This window comes from Crocuta crocuta, unplaced genomic scaffold (assembly GCF_008692635.1).
Source record: "Crocuta crocuta isolate KB4526 unplaced genomic scaffold, BGI_CrCroc_1.0 scaffold130, whole genome shotgun sequence".
Lineage (NCBI taxonomy): Eukaryota > Metazoa > Chordata > Mammalia > Carnivora > Hyaenidae > Crocuta > Crocuta crocuta.
The window spans coordinates 7,957,216-7,982,136 of record NW_027527920.1 but is presented as its reverse complement, the minus strand read 5'-3'; the positions used below and the strand labels follow the sequence as shown (position 1 = coordinate 7,982,136).

At 51.0% G+C, this 24,921-nt stretch overlaps 1 protein-coding gene across 3 annotated transcripts in view; it reads right to left on the bottom strand.

The window, feature by feature from the left end:
- Positions 1 to 24,896, bottom strand: part of MEGF11 (multiple EGF like domains 11) — a 229,976-nt gene extending 205,080 nt beyond the window's left edge. For 2 of the 3 annotated variants that reach the window (XM_077746911.1, XM_077746912.1), the window contains exons 1-3: positions 24,791 to 24,888; positions 20,456 to 20,557; positions 16,264 to 16,364 (exon numbers count right to left, since the gene is read on the bottom strand). In XM_077746911.1, coding sequence (XP_077603037.1) covers positions 16,264 to 16,364; positions 20,456 to 20,557; positions 24,791 to 24,888 — 301 coding nt within the window. Of the gene's footprint in view, positions 1 to 16,263; positions 16,365 to 20,455; positions 20,558 to 24,790 lie in introns of all 3 variants that reach the window. The other variant, XM_077746910.1, reaches the window with a different exon arrangement.
- Positions 24,897 to 24,921: the final 25 nt, after the last annotated feature.

The following is a 24,921-nucleotide window of genomic DNA, read 5'->3' as shown; positions in this document are numbered from 1 at the left end:
CTGTTATCACCCCATCACACAGATGAGGAAAGTGAGGCAAAGGGAGGATACACAGCCAGGTTCCTTACACAAGGCTCCATCTCAGCAGGAAATGGGAACTAGCATAGAGAACTTGAGCGACCACACATACTGCAGGGGCCCAACAGCCATAACCACTATCCTATTGGCTAAATGCCACCTACCCTCAGCCTCCAGAGATACCAGAAGCTTCCAAATGTGGCCTGGTAGTCCCTGAAGCTGCAGACCCCTGGCTAGAACAGCGTGGTGACGAGCACAGAGCCAACACCAGATGCCTGGGTTTGGCTTCCAGCTGTATCGCTTCATTGCTGGGTGACCTTGGGAAATTTATGGAACCATCCTGTGCCTCCATTTCCTCATCTATAAAATGAGACCGTTAATAGTACCTATTTTATCGGGGTGTTGTACGAGTAAATGAGTTAATCCAGAAGTGAGGCCTAGCCTGTAGTCTGTGCTATGTAAGTATTAGCTATGGTGATGATGAAGCAGCAAGGGGGAGGACAAGGAAGAGGTGAGGGAGGAGAAGACTGTTATTCCTACTGCCAGATGGGTTAGGTGGGTGTCCTCAGGGCTAGCGATCACAAAGCCCCATGACATGGTCTTGTAGGACAGGGTCGATACTCCCATTTTGTACACAAGGCAAATTCGAGAGGGGAATGAGGGTCTTGTGCTGCTCGGCTAGTTAGAGTGGACAGTCAGGCTGCAACCCAGGTTCCTGGATCTGAGCCACCGTGGAATGTTCTGGTAGACGGCCTAAGCGCTAATGACAGGGCACCACCTAGCCAGGGGTGGGCCCCGTTCTCTTACAGGTCAGCTTCCCAGGGATTTCACAGTCCCTGCTTCCTCCATGCCTGTCCACTGGAGACTGGCTCAGCCCTAACTAGCTGTCAGCCCTTGAGCAAAGCCTTTAAGTTCTCTGAGTCTCAGTTTTCCATGCCTAAAGGGAGAAACAGTTCCTGAAAGTCATCTTGAGGATAAAATGAGATAACAAAAGTGACACCAAAAAAGTAAGTCCCTCGCTCGGCTCCTCACTTTGTGAAGGTGACTGTTCACCAAAGGAGGTCGTTATGGAGGATGTGATCCAGATGGGCTGGGTGCACCTGGATGAGCTTCTCCAACTTGTCCAGAGTCACTGTGAGCCTCTCTTCCCCCCTCTGTGCACCCTGCCTTGTGGTTCAAATCTTTCGGAGAAACTAGGAAGGCCCATGCCAGCCCCAGGAAGCCCAGGACGCAGGCCAGGAAGGTCCCGCCCTTGGGAAGCTTATGAACCTCTCGGCTACTTGAAACTTGTCAAGATAATCCCTGGGATATGTAGGTCCACCACCCTGAAGGATTTCCAGGGATCTCTGGGACTCGGTCTCATGATTCTTGGCCAATCATATTGCCTTTAGTTGGTTCTTCCTCTAATTGCTTGTTTCCATTGTAAACTATTCCCTCAGTCCTAGGTCTCACATTTGCCCATTGACCTAGCAATGAAAAAAACCTCTACCCCACAGTCACCATCATTGGAAATCCTATTTCACAGAAGTTCAAAGCCTATAGGTCTTCTGAATCATTACCCATGAGGAAGCTAAGGCGCAGAGAAGTGGAATCCTCTATCCAGCCAGCACAGCAAGATGATGGCCAAGCAGGGGAGGAGAACTCCATCTCTGAAAGCCAGGCTGGGCTCACCTCTGACAACACTGCAGTGGCCTCAAGCCCAAAGGGGGTGGCTCCTTGCTACAGGAAAAACCCCAGTCCTCTTAGCTAGGGTCAGTGCTCTCCCCAGAGCCAGAAGCCAGTATCGGGGAGGACTCTCAGACAACAAATGTTACTCTAGTGCCCCAAGACTGGTGCAAAACCTCCAACCAAAACCGTCCCATCAGGCACCAGATGGCATTTGACTATGGGGCTGCAGACCTCATCTAGATTCAGACCCGGCCACTGGCAGAGGCCGTAGCCCCAAACCTGGATCTTGCCTCTGGGGTTTCATGCAGAGAGGCAATTAAAAAAGAAGGAGGGTGTGCTCCGATTAGAAAGAGACTAGGGCAGCCACTGCCTTGACACCACAGAGTCTGTCCCAGGGCTTGTGCCTGCCCCCTGGGCTAGAGGTCAGAGCCCAGAAGAGGGAGAAGAGGAGGAAGAGGAAGAGAAAACTCAGACAGAAGAGAGAAAGGAAGCCCTGCTTTCCTACCTTCCGTCCCCAGAATCAGCAGGGCTGGTAGTGCTTTATAGAAGCCCATTGTGCAAAAACAAGATTAAAAGGGACAGGCAGAACAAAGCATCACTCTCCCTAACAAAGGCCCCTCCACTTAGTAAATTAGGAGCTCTTTCCACCTGACACACTTTTAAAGGGAAATCTTCAATTACCAAGCGCTGGCGGATTGGCAACAAAAGGTCTGTCCAGCGACTTTATTCTCAAAGCCCACAGCAGGCATTGAAATGGTTTTATGTAATAGAGATACTCATCTAGTCCATATAATTTGGAGAATCCTTTATGGAGGACTGAAGGGCGTTTGAGCCCTGCGGCTATTTCAAAGAGATTTTCTGCAGCTTATGCATTTACCTTGCCAAAAGCTTAGCTGGGCAAACATTCCTCTAAATCACACCCACTGCTGATTTACTATCGGGCCTCTGCAGTTTGTTTGCAGATGGAACCTTGTGGATAAACAGAGGCCAAGGCCTCAGTCCTTCCACCTGACCAGACCAATGGGATGAGGGCCGCCTTTACACTGGAGCCCCCGGGCTCCCAGATTTGAGACTTTCCCTTTCCTTGCCATCTGCTCAGCCCAGGGTAAAGACGCCGGAAGGGCAATTCTTTGTCTGGCCAGGGGCAGGAGGAGGCCTCCCTGGCTTTTGCCCTTGGATCCAGGTCTGCTCCATCCCAACAAGAGACTGATGGTGCCATTTGGCTCCCCACTTCCACCCCATCCAGAGCAAAGAGACAATTCTGGCTCCCTTGGTGACAATTCAGCAACACTGGTTGCTTGAAAAGGAGAAAGGAACGTGGGACGGCATGACGGGGAAGGTGACTCTCAGGAGAACTGAGGGAGACAAGAACACACACGCTCTCTAAACACACAAGCAGGCGGGCTCTGGGGCACACATGCAACATACACACACAGCAAGTATATACCGAGGACATACATGTGCACACCCACCGAGGAAGAGGGGAGCTCTTCACACATGGTGAAACTGACTACTCACAAATAGACCAGTGCATATGTAATAATAAAAGCTAACACTTCCACACCACTTCCCATGTGCTTGGTTTACATAGATCCACTTATTTAATGCTCACAGCCGTCCCCTAAGTGAAGTCTCCTGCCCCTAGAACTCTGGGTCCTACTTTCTCTAGCGTCTCCAGTTGAGTGGAAAGGAACCACTTTCCAGTTGAGTAAACTGAAGCACAGAGACGCTACATAACTTCTCCCCTAGTCACAGAGGCAGGAGGCAGCTGTCTGGTTCTAGGGTCTGTGTTCTTGACCTTTACATGCCACACAGATACCCCTTTTTAATTTTTTTAACCTTTATTTTTGAGACAGAGAGGGAGAGAGAGACACACAGAGTGTGAATGGAGGAGGAACAGAGAAAGAGGGAGACACAGAATCCAAAGCAGGCTCCAGGCTCTGAGCTCTCAGCACGGAGCCTGATGCAGGGCTTGAACCCATGAACTGTGTGATCATGACCTGAGTTGAAGTCGGATGCTTAACTGACTGAGCCACCCAGGCGCCCCACAAGTACCCATTTTAAAATTTTTTAGAAGATTTTATTTTTAAGTAATCTCTACACCCAGCATGAGGCTCGAACTCACAACCCCAAAATCAAGAGTCACATGCTCTACCAGCTGAGCCAGCCACACATGCAGACTCACAGCACCATACACATACACAGCCAAAGGCCCAAGCATCCACACATCACATACATGGTCCAGACATATCACATCTTCAGGTTCAGGCCAAGACTTAGATTGGGGAGAAGGGTGGTGAATATTAAAATAGTTAAAATACTTCTGTTCTAGTTGGTTAGTATTGCCACCCCCTCCCTGCCCATAGTTCGGCACCTACAGAGTTAACCCCTGGTACCACAACAGACCTCAAGGTCCCTATTCCATTCTAACCTCTTTCTGGGAGTGCCACACATGTGATTAAATATTTTCAATCTTATCCCCAGGTATGGACAAGGCGGGGACAGTGGGATGTTTGCCTGCCACAAGGTGGGAGGACCTGGCTTTTTTGCTTTCCATGAGTCTTGGCCAGTGCCCAGCCAGCATGGTCTGAGGGGCGTCCAGCTCTCCCAGCTAGTATCCACCCCAGCCACTGACAGGCAGCTGATCAAGGCTCTTCAAAGACAAGAGTACTGAGCGGATACTGGGAGCAAAGGAAGGCTCTGGGGTGTCATTTTCACCTTCACAGAGGCCACTCAGCTCCCCTTCATCAAAGAGCAAACAGTAGAGGAGACTTGGGGACTGGCCTGTCATCCACAAAACCCCACTCATGGCCACTTTTTGAAAGCTCTCTGCTACAAAGGCCAGGAGCCAGGAGGGAAGTAGCAGCCTGACAAACCAGGAGGCATTGCATAAGGAATTTCACTTCCTCCTGTCTTGGAAACCCAGCCCCAACCCAGAGGGTTAGCCTCCTGGGTTTTGCTCCCTGCAGAGCCTCAGAACAGGACCTCCAGGCTCTTGGCACACAAGTGTGACACTGGGTGCAGACACCAAAACTCTGGAGGGAATAGAGGCTCTGGGAACCCACGGGGGAGGAAGGGAGATAGAGACAAAGACCCCTATCTGAGGCAGGTCACCCTCTGCTCAGAGGAACTCAGAGACCACTCCTTTGGGTGTTCTTTGAGGGTCCCCAGGAAAAGCCAGCCCACATGTCCTTCTAGTCAACAAGGCGACACAAAGTATGTGTCCCTGCTGCGCCCTGTGGCGGGTGCCAGGGACACAGAGGAGTCCCACAGCCATGGCTCTAAGGAGCTCACTGTCCAGGGAGAGAAAGAAGTGAGGATAGGTGGGGTTCAAGGGGGGATGAGATCAGGACTGGGAAGGGAGACGCTAGAGAAAGTAGGACCCAGAGTTCTAGGGGCAGGAATAGCTGGAATGAAGTCCCAGGGAGAAACAGTGTGGAGAATTCAGGTGTCTGGCTGGGGCACAGAGGATCAAAGACCACAAGGGGACCCGGGAAAGCAAGATACAGGATGAGAAGTATCAGCATGGAGGGGCCTNTCGGGGGGTGGGGGTGGGGGGCACAGGAGGGGAGTATCAAAAATATGGGAGGGGGCAGGGCAGACGTTGGATCAGTGGTACTGATCACTATTTTCTGAACCCCTACTCTGTGCGTGGTACACCATGAGCGATTGTGCTCCTGCCCTTGTCCGTCCATCCATTCATTCATCATTTATTGAGCACCTACTATATGGCAGGTACTGTTCTAAAATTAGAGATATCAGCTAGATCCCTTATCCCTACTGAGCACCTAATCTAGTTGTGAAGAAAGAAAACAAAAATATGTATGTTCCACGTCTCTGTATCAGGTAACAATAGTGCTGGTTAAAAAAACAGGATAAGGGGGTACAGAAAGATGGTAGAGGACTGCTATTTCAGATAGGGTGGTCAGGAAAGGCTCTGATAATGTGACTTTTGAGAAGAGATGGAGTGAAATAAAGGAGAGAGCCACATGGCTATCTGGGGGAAGAGCATTTTGATGGAGGGGACATCACAAGGATCACACATGGAAGAGTAAGGTGGCCAGCACAGGGAAGGGAGAGCACAAAGAGATGGGTCAGAGTCTGCTGGGGCCAGGCACAGTGAGGAGATCAGGGAAGCAGCAACAGCCAACATGGACCAGAAATCAGACCTGGCATCCCATAGATGCTGAGGGAATTCAGAAGATGGAAAGTGGGGCCTTTGGGAAGTTTCCACAGAAAAATAGGGAATTAGGCTGGGGACAGGTTACCTACCTCATAGGCTTTACCTGGCCCGGGACACCCAGGAAGGGGACTTTACATAAATGCCCAGCTGCTCTGATGCTAATTAAGGTTTCCCCCTCAGAGGCTGCCCAGTCCGGATAGCAGAGGTTTAATTACGGCTGCAGCTGGTAATTAAGAAGCAGCGCCTAGATCCTTCCATGGCTGCATCAGCACACAGGACTCTACTGGCACTTGCTGCAGGTGAGGGAGAGACCCAGCAGGGAACTTTAGGGCCAGGCCAGCAAAATGCAGCCAGCCAGACCCCAGATCCCCTATGTCCTCTTGACCAAGGTGCCGGAGCACAGCCGTACACAGCTGGCCCATCCCTACACACCTCCTGATGTGTTTTTCCCCCGCCTTGACTGTCCTCCTTGCTGCCACACCCAGAGCAATTGCTCTGGCAGCACCATGAGCATGTCACCAGCTGCTCCCACCCTTCAGGGCCCTCATGAGACTGTCCAGGCTCCTCCGTGTGGTGCTGAGGGTCGAGGCCCAGTCCCAGCCCCATCGGCCCTTTCGAGTACCACTTCTCCTACACTTCCCACACTCTGGCCACGGAGGCCTGCTGGCGATGCCCTGATCCCGTCTGCTCTTCCCCACCTCTGCTCACACCTGCATTTCTGCCATAAAGCGCTCTCCTCACACGAACACAGACAGAAGGGGCACTCGGGTGGTTCAGTGGGTTGAGCGTCGGACTTCAGCTCAGATCATGATCTCATGGTTCACAAGTTTGAGCTCCATATCGGGCTCACTGCTATCGGCACAGAGCCCACTTCGGAGCCTCTGTTCCCCTCTCTGTGCCCCTGCCCCACTCATGCTCTCTGGCTCTCCCTCAAAAATAAATACAAAACAAGAACACAAACAGCAGTAGCTACCATCTACTGAGCCCTCACTATGTACCAGGCTCTGCCCTAAATGCTTTCCTTGTGGGAACTCCTTTAATCCCTGGATCAGGCTCTGTGCTGACAGCTCAGAGCCTGGATCCTGCTTTGGATTCTGTCTCCCCCCCTCTCTCTCTCTGCCCCTCGCTCACTCACACTCTGTCTGTCTCTCTCAAAAAATAAACATTAAAAAATGAAAAATAAATAAAAATAAAGCTCATACTCTGTCTTAACCATCGCCCATCTCCTGCTCTCCAGGCAAGTCCCTACTCATCTTTGAGACTCTGCTCAAAACTAACCTCCTTCAAGGAGTCTTTTTGGGTCTCTCTTCCCCCTTCTATAACTCCCCAGAGTTATGGATGCTTCTCTCAAAGAGGTCTCTTGGTGCTGGGGGTCTGAGTCTCTTTCATTCACCCACTCTCTTCCTCACTCACTCAGTAATTTTTCAGCACTAAGCACCAGGCACTGTGCCTGGCCCTGGGACTAACTCACGTAGAAGACACAGTCCCTCTGCTTTGGGAACTCACTTTTGAGTGGGATAGACATGCAAGGCAGCCTCACAGCCAGCGGGACAGAGTGACAGGTGGCGCTCTAGAGTAAAATCGAGGGAATCCAGAACAGATGGTTAACAGGAGCCACGTCCAGAGAGCCCACTGGGCCTTGGTGCCCTACCATGAATTCACTTGTTCTACAATTCTTTATGAGGGCCTGAAAAGCATTAATGAGTGAGCAAAAGCAAATGTTCTGTTTGTTCACTGTAAATGAATTAATCAGCATCAGGGTTAAGCATCAGTATCTTAGGAGTTTGGTTAGTGTGAATCATCACCTGGAGCTCAGCTACTCTAGGCATCCTAAACCAATGTTCTAAGCCCACAAGGCTGAGGATCAGATCATGGTAGCTGCACCTTCTTTGGCCACTCAGTGAGGATGTGTTGGGGCAGCTCAACAGCCATTACTCTCCCCCCACCCCACCCAGGCCAACACACACACACACACACACACACACACACACACACTCTCACTCACTCACTCACTCACATGCCAGCCTGGTGATGCCCTCGGTTTCCTTGCCTACTCCTACTTATTTAAAGTGTGCTTATCATGCTGTATTGGAATTTTTTAAGTGTATATAGTTCCCACTACACTGTATGCTATCCCCAGGACTCCACACTGCCTTCAAGACATAGATGGGTAATAAATGTTGATGGATGGATGGACAGATGGAAGAATGGAGGTTGTTCTAGGCAGCAAAGCTCAGCACCAAGCGCTGGTGGCCCAGGGGAGCGGCATCAGCACTGTTTCTGGTGCTGGGTGCTGGCCGCATTCCTGGGGGAGCCTCCTAGATGGTCAGGGGGAATTATTTTACCTTGTAGCTACGTGTAAAGGCTTTCAGACAGAACCCACAGCTCTGTATACGCAGGTATACACACAACACTTTGATCCTTGCGCCTATGATGACCCACCTTAGCAAAATTTTTAAATCAAATCAGTTTGTCTTCTGTCTCTTCCACTTCCTACAAACCTTTTCAGCTGCCCTCTTGCCTGACCCCACTTCTCTCTTCTGGCCACAGGTTCCCCCTGACTGAGAGGAAACCCTCTGCAGGAGGGGAAGCGTAGGACAGAAAGCAGCCCAGATCTCAATTCCTGGGCTGCACTTATCCCCTGGACAAGGCACTCAGCCTGCCTGGCATCAGTTTCCTCTGCTGTGCAAGGGCTGTGATTACACTCCTCTAGTCTGTAAGGAGCAAAGACCATACGGGAGAGTGGAGGGTAAACCACCAGGTGTTACACTGTTTTATCATTGTTGTTGGAAGTTAGCAACCACTCTATGCAAGTACTGAACTAAATGTCACTGGGGCTGGTCACAAAGCCCCCCACTCCACCGCTCACTATAAACAAGAGTAGTTCCAGTGACATGGACAAAGTGCTGATGTAGGCCCCTCCTGCTACAAAGATGGCCCCCAAATATAATTTTTTTAAAATGTAGATATCTGAGCTCTAATGACAGAAAGGTAAACCCCCAAGTGTAAGAAAAAGCAGGGAGTTTATGGAAGGGACAAAAGGACAGATAGTGAAGCTAAGGCAGCCCAGGGAGTACGGGACCTAGCTAGCTGCTGCCCCAAGCCCCCAGGCCCGGCTAGGAGCCTGGGGTTTAACACCCACATGGGGGCAGATGGCCTTGGGATTTGCCAGCTCCACGCAGGGGAAACTTGAAAATACTACCCCTTCCCTGCCAGCCACGTGAAAAATAAGGGATCCAGAAGAGTAAAAAGTCTTCTGCAAGAAACAAAAACCAGGATGGGGGCAGGATGGAGAGCGACTGTTTAATGGGTCTAGGATCTGCTTCAAGGGTGATGAAAGTGTTTTAGAACTAGACGGAGGTGACAGATGTACAACATTGCCGGTGCACTAAATGCCACTCAAGTGTACACTTCAAAATGGTCAATGCCGTATTGGGTGAATTTCACATTTTTTTTTAAAAAGGAAAAAGCAGAAAAACAAAACCATAAGCCCTCACCACAGTTCCAGCCCCAGCATGGAATCCCAAAATGCAGAGACTGGTGGCAAGCCAGTGAAAACCACTCGTGTGCCTAATGAGAAAATGCAGAACCCATGCATGAGGCCCGTGCACACCCCAGGGCATGGGGGGTGGAAGAAAAAAGCTCCAGAGTTCACAGCGAAAAAGAAAAAAAAGAAAAAAAAAACAAGAAAAAAAGAAATTACAACCCATATGGGAAACAATCGATCACAAGGTAGAATCCACAATCTCCACAAACAGGAGAATGGATACTCTAGAAGCTTGAGCTAACCAGACTCTTGGACTCAAGAAGGAACTATCTAGACTGTAGAGAATAGCTCAAGATAGAACCATCTGAAAGAGATGATAAATGTGTTTCAAATCGTTAAAGTAATAAGCAAAAGATTAGAATTCATAATGAAAGAGCAAGACAGGAGCACCTGCATGGCTCAGTTAGGTGGGCCTCCAACTTCAGCTCACATCATGATCTCATGGTTATTGAGTTCAAGCCCCAAATGGGGCTCACAGCTGCTAGCACAGAGCCTGCTTTGGATCCTCTGTCTTCCTCTCTGCCCTTCCCCGACTCACTTTCTCTTTCTCTCTCTCAAAAATAAAAACATTTTTAAAAAGAAGAACAGGACACTACAGAAGGAAAAAAAAAGCAAACTTGCAGATCTGACGAAGGACCAACAGAACTCCTAGCTGCTGTTGAAATTGAGACCTCGACAGACAAGATAATTAGCAGAGCTAAAGGATTTGAAAAATGGATCTTAGGAAAATCTCCAAGATACGGCATGGTGAGATAAGGAGATGGAAAAAAGAGCCTAGGAGAGAGAGAGGAAGTGGAATGAGTATCCAACATTTTGGCCCTTTAACAGGAGAAAACTGAGCCAATGAAGGGCAGGAGATATTTGAAAAGACATGGCTGAGAATTTTCCAGGATGGATAAAGGATGTGAATCCTTAGCTTGAAGGGGATGTATACCTCTGAGGAGCAAACAGTGTGAACAAAAACAACTCCACACCCACACAAGCGCTAGTGAAACCTCAGAGCACACAATGACAGGTCCAGAACACAACAGAAAAACATCCTCACACCCCGAGGGAAGATCACTGAGAATCTAGAATTTCACAGGCAGCTAAAGCACCATTCAGGAGTGAGGGTAAAGTAAAGGTGTTTTCAGACAAGTAAAGCATACAAGAGGGGATCGCTCATGGACCCTCCCAGGAAAAACTGAACACAAATGGCCCTTCAAGAAGAATGAGGCCAAATCTAGAAAGGAGTGAGAAGCAAGGAGAGATCAAGAGCAAAGAAGTCAGTAAACAGAAGCTGAATTTACAGTTAAATAACAATCCACCATAAGAACAACTGCGATAATAAGACAGGGGTAGTTAAATCCCAAAAACGGTGTGAGGAGTTTGCTGGAGTTAAACCTTAAGCACAGCTCGGGTGCCCTCAGTGCAGCCAGTATCCCAGATCACCCGCTGTTGGCTCCTGCTTAGCCATCCAGGGACAGTGCATACTGACCCCACTGAGCTGAGCAGTCTCCCTTCCAGAAGGCTTAGCAACCCCCTCCCCCACCCCTGCTGCACCCTTCCTCCACCCCCCAAGCAACGGTGGGATTGCTTGATTAGGATGAAACCCACACTGCAGGGAGGTTGGCTCTGGAATTCGAAGCATCCAGTGAAAGGGCAAGATAACACCACTTAGGAAGTCTGGCGGGGGGTGGGGGCAGTACCTCCTCCAGGAAACAGAAACAGGGGAGCCAGACCAAGAGGTGGAACAGACCAATTCCCCCTCCTGTGCGAAGCCTACATTCTCCTTTTGCTCATCAAGAGAGGCCCTGAATGCCAACGGGATGCACCTGTTAAGCAACCTGTTCTACAACCATCCTCAGCAGCAGGTTTGCAAAGTGTGCTTCCGGATGCAGCAGCATGAGCCTCACCTGGGAACTTGTCAGAAAAGCACATTNCCCCCCCCCCCCCACCCCCCATCCTCTGAATCTGAGACTGAGGCTGGGGCTCAGTGAGTCTGTAGTCAAATAGGTCTTCCAGATAATTCTTACATTAGGTTATCAGGTGCTCAAGAATACATTCGAGTGAATTGTGATGACCATGGCACCTATAGGGTGGTAAGCATTAATACTGCTCACTATAGGTTCCTGACCCACCAGAGCACTCTTCTCTCCGCCATGGCAACCAGCAGCTCTGGAAAGTTCCTGCTCCAGAAGCCTGGGTCCTGGGGTGAGACAGACTGGGAACAGGCCCCAGCTAGCCAATGATGGACATGTAAAATGAGCAAGAAATAAAACTCTATTGTTTTAAGCCAGTGGGATTGCGGTGTTTGTTACTGCATCATAACCAAGCCCATCCGATACAACCTAACATTTTCAAAGACCAGAGTTCCCCCAAACTATCTCAAACTCCACCCCATAAAGTGACACAATCAGCCCTATCTGTGAGGCAAAGGTGCCCACCGGCCTCTCTCACAAGAAAGGAGAAAGAGAGAAATGCCATTTGTGTCCAATGATCCTCAGGAAATATGGGACTCAGCTGTATCTGTGGTAAGGGAGAAAGTGGGTAATCCAGGTACAGATGATTCTAGAAGGACTGCCAAGGGCTCTGGGATACGGATGGTAGTTCCGGGACAGAGGAAGTGGTACAAAGAAGAGAAAAATAGTGCCACCCTGCATGTATCAAGCTCTATGCATTTCAGGACACATTCCTTCACGGTTTCATCTTTACTCCTTCCACCCACAGGGATGATCCATCCTATGTCAGGGTGAGTCCAGAGAAGCAAAGGACTTATCCAAGATTGCACAGCTAGTTGGTGGCAGAGTCATCCAAGGCTTTTATTCCTGGGCCAGTGTCCTCCTACTATTTGCTGAGAAACGGGCTCCAAGAAGTCCCTTCTGAAAGGAGGCTGATGCCCTCCTCCCCCTACCCAGATCTTGGATAATATTCTTGTGCCTCAATCCTGAGGCAAGAGAGGGCTTCTCACCAGGTTCTGGTGAACTTGGAGTTTCTCTGGTCCCCAAAGGGTGGAGAAGGAGAAATGGAGAGGGAGGGGCTGCAGAGCATTGACTCCTGAATGCTTCTGGGTTTGCAAAGCTTCTCATCAGGCACCCGGCACCCTGAGCACAATCTTTCACCTGCCTGCTACCATTTTTCCCCTCATGCAAGTTCCTGCCCCTGGGGTCTCCACTCGCTCCTGGACAGCTGGCAAAGCCTGTGTGAGGGCTGTTGGCCTACCTCCTTTCTTCCCATCACAATAAGCAGGAACGAGAGAATGCTAGTAATAGTCGACACTCACCTATTTATGGCCTCCACCTAAAACTCATGTTTAAGTCCTAACTCCCGATTCTTCAGAATGTGACCTTATGTGAAGATAGGGTCTTACAGAGGTTATCAGGTTAAAAATGAGGTCATTTGGGTAGGCTCTAATAGAATCTGACTGGTGTCCTTACAAAATGGGGGAACCTAGAGAGGCCCTCATAGAGAGAGAAGGCTGTGTGAGGAATGGAGTTACCGCATGAGCTGGGGAATTACCAGAAGCAAGGAGAGGGGCCTGGAACAGATCTTCGGTCACAGCCCTCAGAAGGAAGCAAGCCTGCAGACATCTTGATTCAGACTTCTAGCCTCCAGAGGTGTGAAACAGCATACTCCTGATGCTGAAGACCACTGGGCAGGGCTGCTTGGTAGGGGCAGCCCTGGGAAATGAATGACTGCCTCCCCCAGCCCCTCCCCCACTACCCCTGCTGTGGTCTCAGCTGCCTCCATGTCTTTGCTGACGGGGGCTCCCTCTCTCCCAACCCAAACCCTCATGAGGCCCCCAGAGTGACAGCACGTCACAGCGTGGTCTCCTGCCTGGCATGTCTGGTCTGTGTGTTCCTTCACACCTTCTCTGGCTGTTGTCCATGGATTTTTCTGCATGTGACCTGACCTTCCCAATAAGACCGCAGGTTCCACGAGTGCAGGAGCTATTTCTACCACGTCTCTTACATCCCATGGCACAGCACTGTGGGTCGGCCACAATAGGCGCCTAATAAATGCTGGGTTGAACACCCTTTCAGGGCTTCTCCCTTCACTCTTCTGTCAAGAGTTGATTTCTCACTGACTCGCACTGAGTGGGCATGGCTGAAGAAGACAGTCTCTCCATTCCACTCAGCTCTACTTTGCCAAGATGCTCATCAAAACGTCTGCAACTCTGGGGGCATGTATCTGTGTACCAGATCCTTTCCCTCCACTACAGCTGCAGGAGCCTTGAGGTAGCAGCCTTCTCTCGTGCATGTCCAAGTGCGCAGGAAACAAGCTGATGAGCAACAGTGTAAATCGAATGGATAAACGTGAACACATGACAGAAATGATTTACCAGGGGTTCAAAGACTCTGTGAGGGATTTGAGGGATCTGTGAACCCACTGAAACTGCGTGCAAAGGGTTGTGTGTATGCGCATAGGTTTATATACGTTATGTGCATTCTCCCAGGGAGAGGGTCCAGGGAGGTCTGAGAAATTAAAACAAAAGCCAAGAGTGAAAAAAATGTTAAGACCCAAAGCCAAGGAGTAAGGCAGCTGACGTTTTTTAAGCCCCTACATTGTGTCTGGTGGGAGAGGTACTACTATCCCCATTTTACATGAGTGGAAACTGAGGTTCCAAGAGGCGACGTCTTGTCTAGGCTCACAGAGGGAGAAAAAGCCCTTCCAAAAAGCTCATGGCAGCCTCCAGAGCCAGACAGCCTAGGTTCAAATTCCAGTTCTACCACTTTCTAGCTGTACGATCCTGGTCAAGTTGCTTACTCACTCTGAGACTCAGTTTCTCCATCTATAAAATAGGAGAAATAAGAGTACCTACTTCAGAGGGCTTGTGTGAGCTGCTGATCCATTAATGTACATAAAGTGACCAGAACAGTGCCTGGCATGGGGGCGGGGCTCTGAAGATGAGGAGGAGGAGCATAAAGAGGATGAAGCTGGGAGGGACAGAGCGGAGACTCAAACCCAGGCCTGTGTGACTCTCACCCCTCTGGGTCAGCACTAGTACCTCGCATGCCCTGGTGCCCCATCTCACTGATGAAACTCTCCTGTCCCCCTTCAGGGAAAGTCTTCTTCAGTCCTAAAAGTGGCTTTTCTCGCTGGCTTCATGGGGGTGGACTGGCCTGTGGCCACCAGCTTGTCAGGCGGTACCTGGCCATTACATAAGCAGTAGGTAGGAGGTGACAAGCGGCCCTTCCCAGTCAGCAAGACTGGGCCTGTGCAATCAGGACACTTGGTGTTTCTGCCCTGCTCTTCATTTTGCAAGAGCTTTACCAACATCCGCTAATGGAAATTAGAAAGGAAATGCGCTCATCCGTTCCCGGAGCCCTGTGCTGACATCTGAATTCCCTTTATCAATCCCTGAGTCTGTCTTTGTGTCCTGAGCCCCAAAAGACTGCTCATATCCATTCTGCTTAGACTTTATGAGTCCTGTGTCACACCCCATGCCTAGCCCTCACTCTCCTCCAGGCAGACAGAGCAGCAGCAAAGCCTTGCTCTTGATCTCACTTCTACACCCAGGTCCCCAGAGGAACCCCATCCTAGGTCAGGTGCCGGACAAAGCCTCGTCCCAGCCTGGTCCTCTGCCCTGCTCCTGGGAAACAGCCTTTTGGAGATCACTTTGGGTATCTTTTTATTTTTCCTGCAAAGCCATCACCATTGAACGCATTTGTGGGAGCATTTTTCATTCTTTCCTGTAATGCAATTAGAATCGAGTTTCTCTAGCAAGAGGGGATATGTACATCAGTAGGGGAAAATTGTCATTTCATTCCCAACACCAACACGCCCACCCTGCTCAAACTGGCTCTCTGGTGCTGGCTCACTCTACCCACCCAAAGGGCAAGGAGAATGCTAACAAGGAACATCACTCTCCAAATGAAGAAGCAGAAGTTTTGGGGGTGGATTCCCCTCTGTCATTAATGGGGGGGGCTCCCAGCTTCTCTGACACTCTCCCACAGTGGCAACCCTCTACTGCCCACAGGAGAGCCCCATCCAGGCCCCATTGCGCCTGTCAGAGGTGGTGGGAAAGAGTCCATTAGACTCTAACAGGGCCCTGGAGTCAGTCTTCCTGAGAGGTTAAATGACTTCCCAAAAGCTCAGTAAGCTGGGACCAGAACCCAGATCTGCAGGTTCCTGGGTATCTCCCACTGCACAGAACTGCTCCCCCAGCCCCCACCCAGAGGGCCTGAGCTGCCACAAACTCAGCCCTTGTCTCTCTGGGGACACCAAGAGCCACTGAGCCACTGCAGACAAACAGGGGAAGAGGTTACATGTGTCTTTCATGCACACCCACCCTCGTCTTCAGTGCTTCCCAATCCCTTTTAGATCCCACTTCCTAGAATCGGCCCCCTGTGATCTGTCTTACCCTTGCTACCCTTCTTCTAGGTACTATGGTTTTGCTATCCAATGATGCAGCCTACTTTCCTTTCTCCCTTCCAATCTCTATCCATCCATCCGCTCACCCATCTCGCCACCCATTTATCCATTCGAGTCTCCTTCCATCCACCAAAGCCTCCTGGAGCCCTTCGGATCTGTACCAGGCACTCAGCCCTTCTTCCCCACTGCTCCTCAGAGCACCCCCCACCCCCCCGCCAAAGTGTCCACTTCTCCCTGATCCCACCAAAGCCTGGAACTGACCTGCTTCTGCTGATCCCACATGATCCATGCGTTCCCATGTGACTCCACACTAATGGGTTTGTACCAGACCCATGACACCCTCAGAGCCAGCAGCGGGCAGGGACTTCTGGAGCCCTCCAGTCAGCTGAGGCCTGCTGCCCCGGGCCTGGCAGACAGCCCTTCCTCCCTTCTCAGTTCTCTCCCCTCACCTCCCAACCCTAGTAAGGCCAGGACAGAGGTGGCCCCTACGTACGTATGCAGAAGTCTCCATTCTCGTAGTAGCCAGGGCAGCACTGGGACCTGCGCCGGTACATGGTCCGGAGGCCACGCCGATACGCCGTCTTATAACTGATCCTAAGGCACAAGGGAGAAAGCCACTTGAAAGTATTGAAAATCAATCACTCCTGTTAGAATGATATTTGTGTTAAGCTATATTGAGGATGCCATTCAATAATTACTTTAAAATGCATGGCGGCTTCAAATATGAAGGAACACAATAAAGAAAAATCGATGGCTGCATCTGGGCCGTTGTGCTGCAGAATCTATTACTGACACTGTGTTTGCTACACCTGCTGACTTCCCCAGGTCTCTTCAGCGTGGTATTGAAAAAGGTTTCAGAGGATACTTTCTGGGGTGCTTGTGGGAGGTGATGGGGGGCCTGTCCAGGGGCACTCATAGATGGACCTGGACCGGACATGTGGGCCCTGAGTATGTCTCCCCCCACAAGCAGACTGCTCATGGCCTCCTGGGAATTGGTCCACCCACCTGGAGAACCAAACCTGGGTCAGCAAAGGGCCCCCTGAGACTGACTCAGTCCCAGAAAGTGGATTAACCTCCCTCACCCCAAAAATAACATGTCCTGGGCCCTGGGAAAGCTCAGAACTGACCCCTGACTCTGCAGAGGAAGAAACTAAGGCCCAGGGAGCAGCAACTCTGGACTGGAAGTCAGAGACCCGCATTCCCATTCTTTGGCTGACACAGGGGTTGACACTGCATCCTGTGCCACAGAGATTTATAGGCAACATCTCATTCCATTCTCTACCTGAGGCAGGTAGCATTACTGGTCACCTTTATTTTATTTCCTTTTTTAGAGTTTTTATTCTTGTTTTATGTATCCCCCTTCTGTTTTATGGATGAGAAAACTGGTATTCAGAGAAGTTAATGACTCGCTCAAGGTCACACAGTGCATCACTTTCAGAGCCAAGATTTGAACCCAACTCAGTCTAATTTCAATGCCACTAAGCTTCACCTATTGCCCTGTGCCAGTTCCCACAGAGAGGCTGGCTGGCCAAACGGGATGGCCAGAATAAAGGAGGAAGACCACCATTTGGATGGTGGGTGGACTGAGTCCTTAGGAGGAAGCTATAAGGACTTCAGACAGGCAAAGCCCCTTCCTGACAGGAAAAGCCCCTTCCTCACACATAGGGTCAAAGTGGAAGAGACTGGAATGTCCATTAAAGGCCAGAGAGAGGGAGTAACTCCCCAAGGTCATGACATGTGACTAGGACTCAACCTCAAGTCCTCGGGCCTTGAAGCCATAGCCCCTTCACTTCCCCCACCAACACCCCAGGGGAGCCTTCCCTGTGGACCCCTCCTCAGCGGGCAGAGCAGCAGGGCCCTGACATGGGAGATGCCTATAGCCTGGTTTCCATGGAGGGTCAGGCCAATGTAGGAAGGGAGTCCCACACCATAGGCTAGGCCAGCCCTCCCAGTCCTTAAAGCCCTCACTTTATGACAAATGACAGTACAGGGCTCCGGGGAAATCTATGATATTTGGGCATGTCGTAAAGTAAGGTCATTCTACTTTGTCAAAAGCCCATAATGGGAAGTAAGCTGGCCTCACAGTAAAGTTAGTTCTCCAGCACAGGAAGGCAGCTCCTGGCAATTTCAGGGGTGGTGTAGGCCTCTCAGATAAAGAACGAGCGAGGGTGGGCTGAGAGTTCATCCAGCCCAGTTGCCATACTACACAGGCTTATCCCTCAGCCCTTCCAGTGACGGGGGGGGGTGGGGGGGGTGTGGTCTTGGCGCCATGAGACCCTCCCAGGAGAGAGATGTCCCCCACAGCTTCTGGCTTTCCCATCCTTGCTTGCTCCCAGCACGGGGGTAGGAAACAGGAGAGGGAAGGGGCCAGGGGCCAGACTGTGGGGAGAAGGGTGATACACTGAAACAGCCCATTCCACACTGAAGCAGACTGATGGTGCGGCTGTCAGCATGCACACTCCAGGTCATCAGGAAAGCTGCAAGGCGACTCAATAATTTAGCAAAATAATTCATGTTCCAGGAATGCAGCCTATTTTAATAAGCAGCCACTCACTCACCTGCCCCCCGGTGCTGATGGATGGCAGCCCCGGCCTCCAAGAACCTAACAAAGCCACACCTCAGAGCAAACTTGGCTCTGGCACAGGGTCTGACAGGGCTCACAGAGGGAGCGGGGCTTCTGTTTCTGCCTCCACCTTTGACTGGGGCCACACGTGGCTACCTTGGCACAGCTGAGCAAGTTTGGAGGGGATATTGGGTCCCACCTCCTCATTTCACAGTCAAGGGCTAGGGGAAGGGGATGCAATCATGGCTGATTAGCTCCTTTTTGGCCGACCTTCCTGCCAACAACTATAAAATCTGGGGAAAGTATAAAAAACAACTACCAGAAGGCACTAGAGAGAGAACAAAGGTGGATAACTGGAGAGAAATACACACTTGGGAAAAAGGAAATGATACCAGGTAAGGTGAGCCCAAGTTCAGGATCCAGCCAACAGCACTCCAGGTGGCTAAAATTCAGATAAAAGGCACCCAGCCTTACTGGTTTGAAGCACCACAAGATAAGTCTGGGGTGGCTCCAGCAATTTGAAAGTGCAAAGTGAAACCCCACCCAGAAAAAGAACAGCAAAGAGGAAGCCCCATATTCATTATAAAAATCTCTGCCCAAACTCCTGGCCCCTGAATTATGTATGTGGAGGGCAGGTCCCACACAGTCCCCCTAAGACTAAAAATATTGAACTTTCAGAATGTGGAAATCGAATGCAGGTTAACTGATAGCAAAAATAAACAACAACAACAAATCAATACTCTTGGGAGGAATGTAACAGAACTCAGTCTCTACAGTCTCTGCTGTTTATAATGCCCAGAACATAATTCAAAATGACTAGACATAAGAAGAAACTGGAGGGGCACCTGGATGGTTAAGCATCTGACTGTTGGTTTTGGCTCAGGTCATGAACTTATGGTTGTGAGATAGAGCCCCATGTCGGGCTCCACACTAAGCATGGAACCTGCTTAAGATTCATTCTCTCTCTCTCTCCCTCTCCTCCTTCCCTGCTCGCACATGCTCACTAGCTCTCACTCTCTCTCCCTCTCCCTCAAGAAAAAAGATGAAACTAGAAAATATCACCTATATAAAAGACAACTCATGAAGAGCAACCCTGAACTAGCCCAGATGCTGGAATTAGCCAATAAGGGTCTTAAAGCAGCCATCATGTCTATACTCAGACATGAAAACCAGGACTTTGGCTTTTCAGCATAGAGCAAGTTTCCCCAGCCAGATCGCTAACCCACCATGATTTAGGCAGAAACCACAAAAAGGGCCGAGGCCCAGAAGGATGAAGCAAAAGGGATCTGGAACCAACTCAGAGGCTCAGCAAAGAGGAAAGAAACCTAAGTGGTGACCTCCCCCTCATCTGCTCACTTACTCTCAGATAACAATACCACCTTGCCCAGATCTAATAGTCACTTTTCTCCATCTTCCCCTGTTCTTTTCAAAGCATTTTCACATCCCTAACCTCACCGGACCCTGTGAGTGGGCAGGGCAAGGATCACTGTATGTTTGATGGGTACACTGGTAATCCCAAAATAAAGCAACTTGCACAGGGTCTTCCAACAAAACATGTTNTGCAGTCATTTAGACTGAGTGTCTCCCGTGGGCAGCCTGGCCAAGGCACCGAGGGGGTGCCAAGTCCTATCCTGTGCTCAGTTGTGCAAACCAGATGCCCTGGCATGGGGCTACACCTGCTCTGAGGTTGTATTTCCCCTTGAAGCTGACCTGAGGCAAAGATTCAAGGACAGGCAGTTTATGGGGGAGGTAATCTAAGGAAGCTCTGGGAGGGGAGAGGGGAGAAGAGACAGGCCACAAAAGGCAGCTGATTCAGGGTATGCTGGGATACGTATGGACCACTCCCCAAAGCCTTCCCTCTACCCTCACCAGTGAGGGAGCTGGGGGACTTATCCCCATCTCTCATTGGGTGCAGGATGTCCCCAACGGCAGGAATTCTCTAGCACTTCTGGCCTACCCTGCCCATAAACTTCTCTGGCCAGATAGAAGCCCTCAGCAGAGCCTCTCAGATGGTAGTGCCTTGACTATGGCTGCTACAGGGGCCTCCTACTACCTGGCACAAAGCCATGCTCTGAGGGCCCGGCACCCCCTCCCTGCCCCACCGCCCGCGAGAGGTACTCACCGATGCCTGGTACACTTGAACCAGCTGAGGATGTCTGTGCACCGCGTGTAGTAGATCTGGTCGAAGGGGTGTGCGTATGACTCCTGGACGGTCACGGCATAGCTGAAAGCCAGACAGGAGGCGGGAGCTATGGTCAGCACTTGAGAGGCTGAGCTGATATTCAGGATGGGGTCTCCTTCCCCAGGGGAGCCGGGCCCGCAGCCACGTGTCCAGGGGCTCCAACCTCCTCTCACCCCACTATCCTCCTGCCTGCATGCCCTCGGCAATCAAACCTCCCTGATCCAAGATGCATCCCTTACTGCCCTTTGGCCCAGCTCATTTTCTGAAATTCTAGTTCATTTATCAGAGAATGAATGAAAGAGAGTTTAGGTTTATTCTACGTGGCTCTGGAAGACAGAGCCAACAAGTTTTAAAATACTTTGTTTGGATCTTTATGGTTCTCAAAGCATATACACGGAGGTTGATCCTTGTAGCAAAGGGGTCCCATTTCACAGCTGAAAAAACTAAGGCTCAGAGAAAGGCGGGATGCCCAGGTCACACAGCTGGTACTGATAATTGCTAATACTCATTAAAGGCCCTGTGTTAAGTGTTTGAATCCATTTGTATCCTCACAATCTTCTAAGACACGTGGCATTGCTAGTCTTGTTTTACAAACAGGGACAATGAACATCAGAGAGACCAAGTGACTTCCCCAAGGTCACTTCTCTTCTGCTCTCTTTTGTCTTCAGAATAGCTGGGGGAGCATGAAGGACATGCCCCAGATGCCCTAATTGAAGTAAGTAGTAGCTCGTTATCCTTCCTGCTAGCTATAAACCCGAACAGTGGGTGGAAGTCACGGGGGAGGGAGGGGGTCGGAGATCTCAGCCTGACCCATATGCCTTTCTACCTGCCCGCCCCTGGCGCAAGTTGTATGAAAAGGCGGTCAAGCCGGGATGCTGAAGGGAAGATTCACGCTTGCTCTGCAGGCTGGGAGAGGGCCCCAACTGAGACTTCAGGGATTCATTTTTATGTAGGTTGGTATTGCTCACTGTTTCCCCCCAGACGGCTCACTGACCTGGGCCAGATGGCTAGATCCAGGCTATAAAAGCCCGTCCCCTTTGCCTGAGGAAACTGTTGGTTTGTTTGCTTGCAAGGAGGCTGAGCAGGCCAGCTCCCCAAGTGGGTCCACAGCAGGCTCTCTGATGCTTGAAAGGTCAAGGATCTAGAATTCAGAAAGTGGGGCCAGGAGTAGTCAGCAAGGCACAGGGACTCAGGGTGCTGGAACCAGAATTCTCTGGTTCTTTGAAGCACTGAGGATGGGGGGTGGCCCTGTTGACTATCAGCCAGCACAACAGAGGTCTGAGTCAGAGGCACACATCTGCACAGACATGGGCCAAACCCTGTTTCATCTCCAGGCTTGGGGACATTGAGGCAGCTTGGCACCCACCCCTAGCTTTCCATGGGCACCTCAACTCTGAAATTCCATGATCCTATGCTCCCACATGGCTACTGATTACCTCCCTTAAGGCACGAGAATGACTGGATAAGAGTACATGGGCTCGGGGTCACCTTTGACACCTGTCACTTGTTAGCAGCATGTTATTTAACTCATGGAAGGCTCCATTTCCTCACCTGTAAATCCATGACAAATATTGCCAAGGACTTCACACAGTTATTGTGAGGATTAAGAAAGGCAGTAAGAGTGTCCATCTCTCAGAGCAGTGGGAAGATAAAGTAAGATATAACACGTGTAAAAGTCTCAACGCAAGATAGTACATGTAAAATTTTAATAGTCCAATAGATGCTGGCCACCATTGTTATACGATTGCAACAATTCACCTCTGTTAAGCACTGAGGTACTCCCTCCCTGACTGTGGGGGAGAGGAGGAGAAAGACCACAAAGACTGGGCTCCCCACCTTTGTTAGGTGCCCAGAGGCTCAGGCACCCCTTCCAGTCCTGACAAGAGACAGTGGGTGCTCAGAGAAAAGGCATCAGCCCAACAGAGGGGTAAGGAGAGTATCATGGCGGGGGTGGGGAAGGGGGGGGTATACCGGTCCCAGCTCTGCAGGGGGTCCCCTGGGCCGAGCAAGTCTGGCAATGAGACCTTGAATCAACTCCAAGTCTCCGGGGCGAAGTGTGTGCTCCTGGCTTCATGGCTGGGTGGTTTAACATGCTCGTTTGCCAACATGCTAATGAGGGACCAGATTAATCTTGTAGAGCTGGGCTTTACTAGCCAAGGGAGGTCTTTCCGCTGGGTTTTATGGTGGAGGGGCATAATTAACAAGGAGCCCGCCAGAAGCACTAATCCAGCTGAGAAATGCTCCCTAAGCGGTCTCTGGGGAATTGGGCGTGTTTCTGTAATGATACAGACTAAATCTGTCCATATGGAATTGGCAGTGGAGCTCAGGTGGGCAAGCCAAGAAGAAAGAAGTACCCGGTGTCATGGAGGCCTCGTGTGCAAGGCCTCTTTCTCCATAAGGGTTGGAGAAGCACCAGGGGTCCCCAGGCCTTTATCCATAGGGTCGGTCTTTGTCCTCCTGTCAGGTGATTACCTCTGCTGACAGCCAGATCAGCCGGAAATGCCAGCTCAGTGCAGAGTATTTTCATACTCCCAGTTTACTGATGTCAGGGAGGTTTAGGAAAATTAGAGAACGTGGTTTCAATCTGAATTGATCCACAGTTGGGACTCAGAAGAAGGAAGTGAGGAGGGGCCCTGCATCAAGGAAGGCTCCCTGGAGGAGAGGGCCAGTTATAGGAGCTGGGGAAAGCAGAGAAAGGCAGACGGGAGGAGGTAGCCTGGAGGTGGGGATACAGCACAACCATCGGCAGGAAGCAGCCATGTCTTAGCTGGAACAGGTGGATGGTAGGGGCTGTTGAGCCTGGGATCTGCCAACCAGGGAGATTAGCATGCAACTTCACCTAACAGCTCTCTCACCCTCTGGGGGAAAAAAGGTTTAAATTCACCAAGACCAGAAGGGCAAGGAGGCCGAGTAACCTCAGAGTCATGTGGAAAGCTTATGGAAAATGCATATTCCTAGGCTCTACCCCAGATCCCTAGAATCAGAGTCTCCGGGGCTAGGACCCAGGACACTCCGTTTTTCATCCGCACCTCCAGTAAGCCTGATGGGCTTTAAAGTCTGTGAGAACCAGTTTCTGCAAAGCCAGAAGTGTCACCACGAAAAGACATTGACTTTTGCAGTCCTGAAAGCCCTCTGGTGAAACAGGCGCCCCAATTCTCCAACAAGCCTGTGAGGCCAGGGTAATTATTCTCCCCACTTTACAGAGGTGGAAGCAAACTCGGGGTGGTTCAGGGACTGCCCCGCAGCCCTACAGCAGCCAGGTGGTGGGATCCAGGCTGGAATGAACCAAGGTCTTCTTGTTACAGACATTGTATTCTTCCCACTGCACCTAAGAGGGGCAAAAGGCAGCAGGTGTCTTCTGCTCTGGCCCGTACTCTATAGGGACTTCCACAGAGCGCCCAGCCACTGCTGCGCATGCACCTCCTCTGCGCCCCCAGCCCCTCATCCCTCCAGGGCCTGGGGAGGCCTGCACAGGATGCCTTTCCCTGTCGTGGGGCCGGGACATTCACCCTCGCAAGCATGGAGCACGGCCAGCCCCCCTCGCCTGTCCTCTACCATCTGCCTCCCCCACCAGGCCCTCATCTTAATTTTATTCATTTGATTTATTAACATCTAAGTGGCAGAGTCGTCCTGGTCAGCGCGGCCAATCAATTCCAGGGTTTAATTCAGTTTTTCCTGATTGGGTCTCTGGTCACTATCTTTCTGCTCACCAAAATCAATACTTTGACCTTGTACTTCAAAGTCAGGCTGTCTGCAGAGGCCCTGGGCTGCTCTTCCCCTAGTAGCCCTCCTACCCACACCAGACGGGAAGCAGCAGAGTTCTCCTCGTGGCTGGCTGCCGGCTGCCTGGCACAGGTGAGCTGTCGCATCGCAGCCGGTCCCGGGAGACCAGCAAAGCATCTCAGCATCAGAGAGTAGTGCGTCTGGATCGCAGTCACAGCGCCCCACCTGGCTGTGGACGGGCACAGAGCCCCTCTGGGCCTCTACTGCCTTGTCTGGAAAATGGCCAGGGAGGGCCAGTGTGGGGAGGGACAGGAGTCCATTGGCACGTATCACACTGCATCACTAATTCAACCCCCCACCCACAGCCCTGAGTCCCGGACAGAATCCACACTGCTTTGTCCTGTCTTTCAGCATCTGTGCTGTGTCCTCAGCTGGACTGCGGGCCCACAGTGGGCAGCTTCCATATCTCCTGCCTCCACTTTTGTCCCAACAGTGCCAAGCCCAGGGTGAGGCCCTCAGGGAGTGCCTGGCTGTCTGAGATCCGCATCTTACCTCTCCCAGTGGCTGCACACATTGGGGTCCTCGGGGTTCAGGGAGAGGGCAGTTTGCAGGAGGGAGAAGACAGTCAGCCCTGTCACCAAGAGTGCCATCCCAGGCCCTGGCGGGGGTGGGGGGGAGGAGGG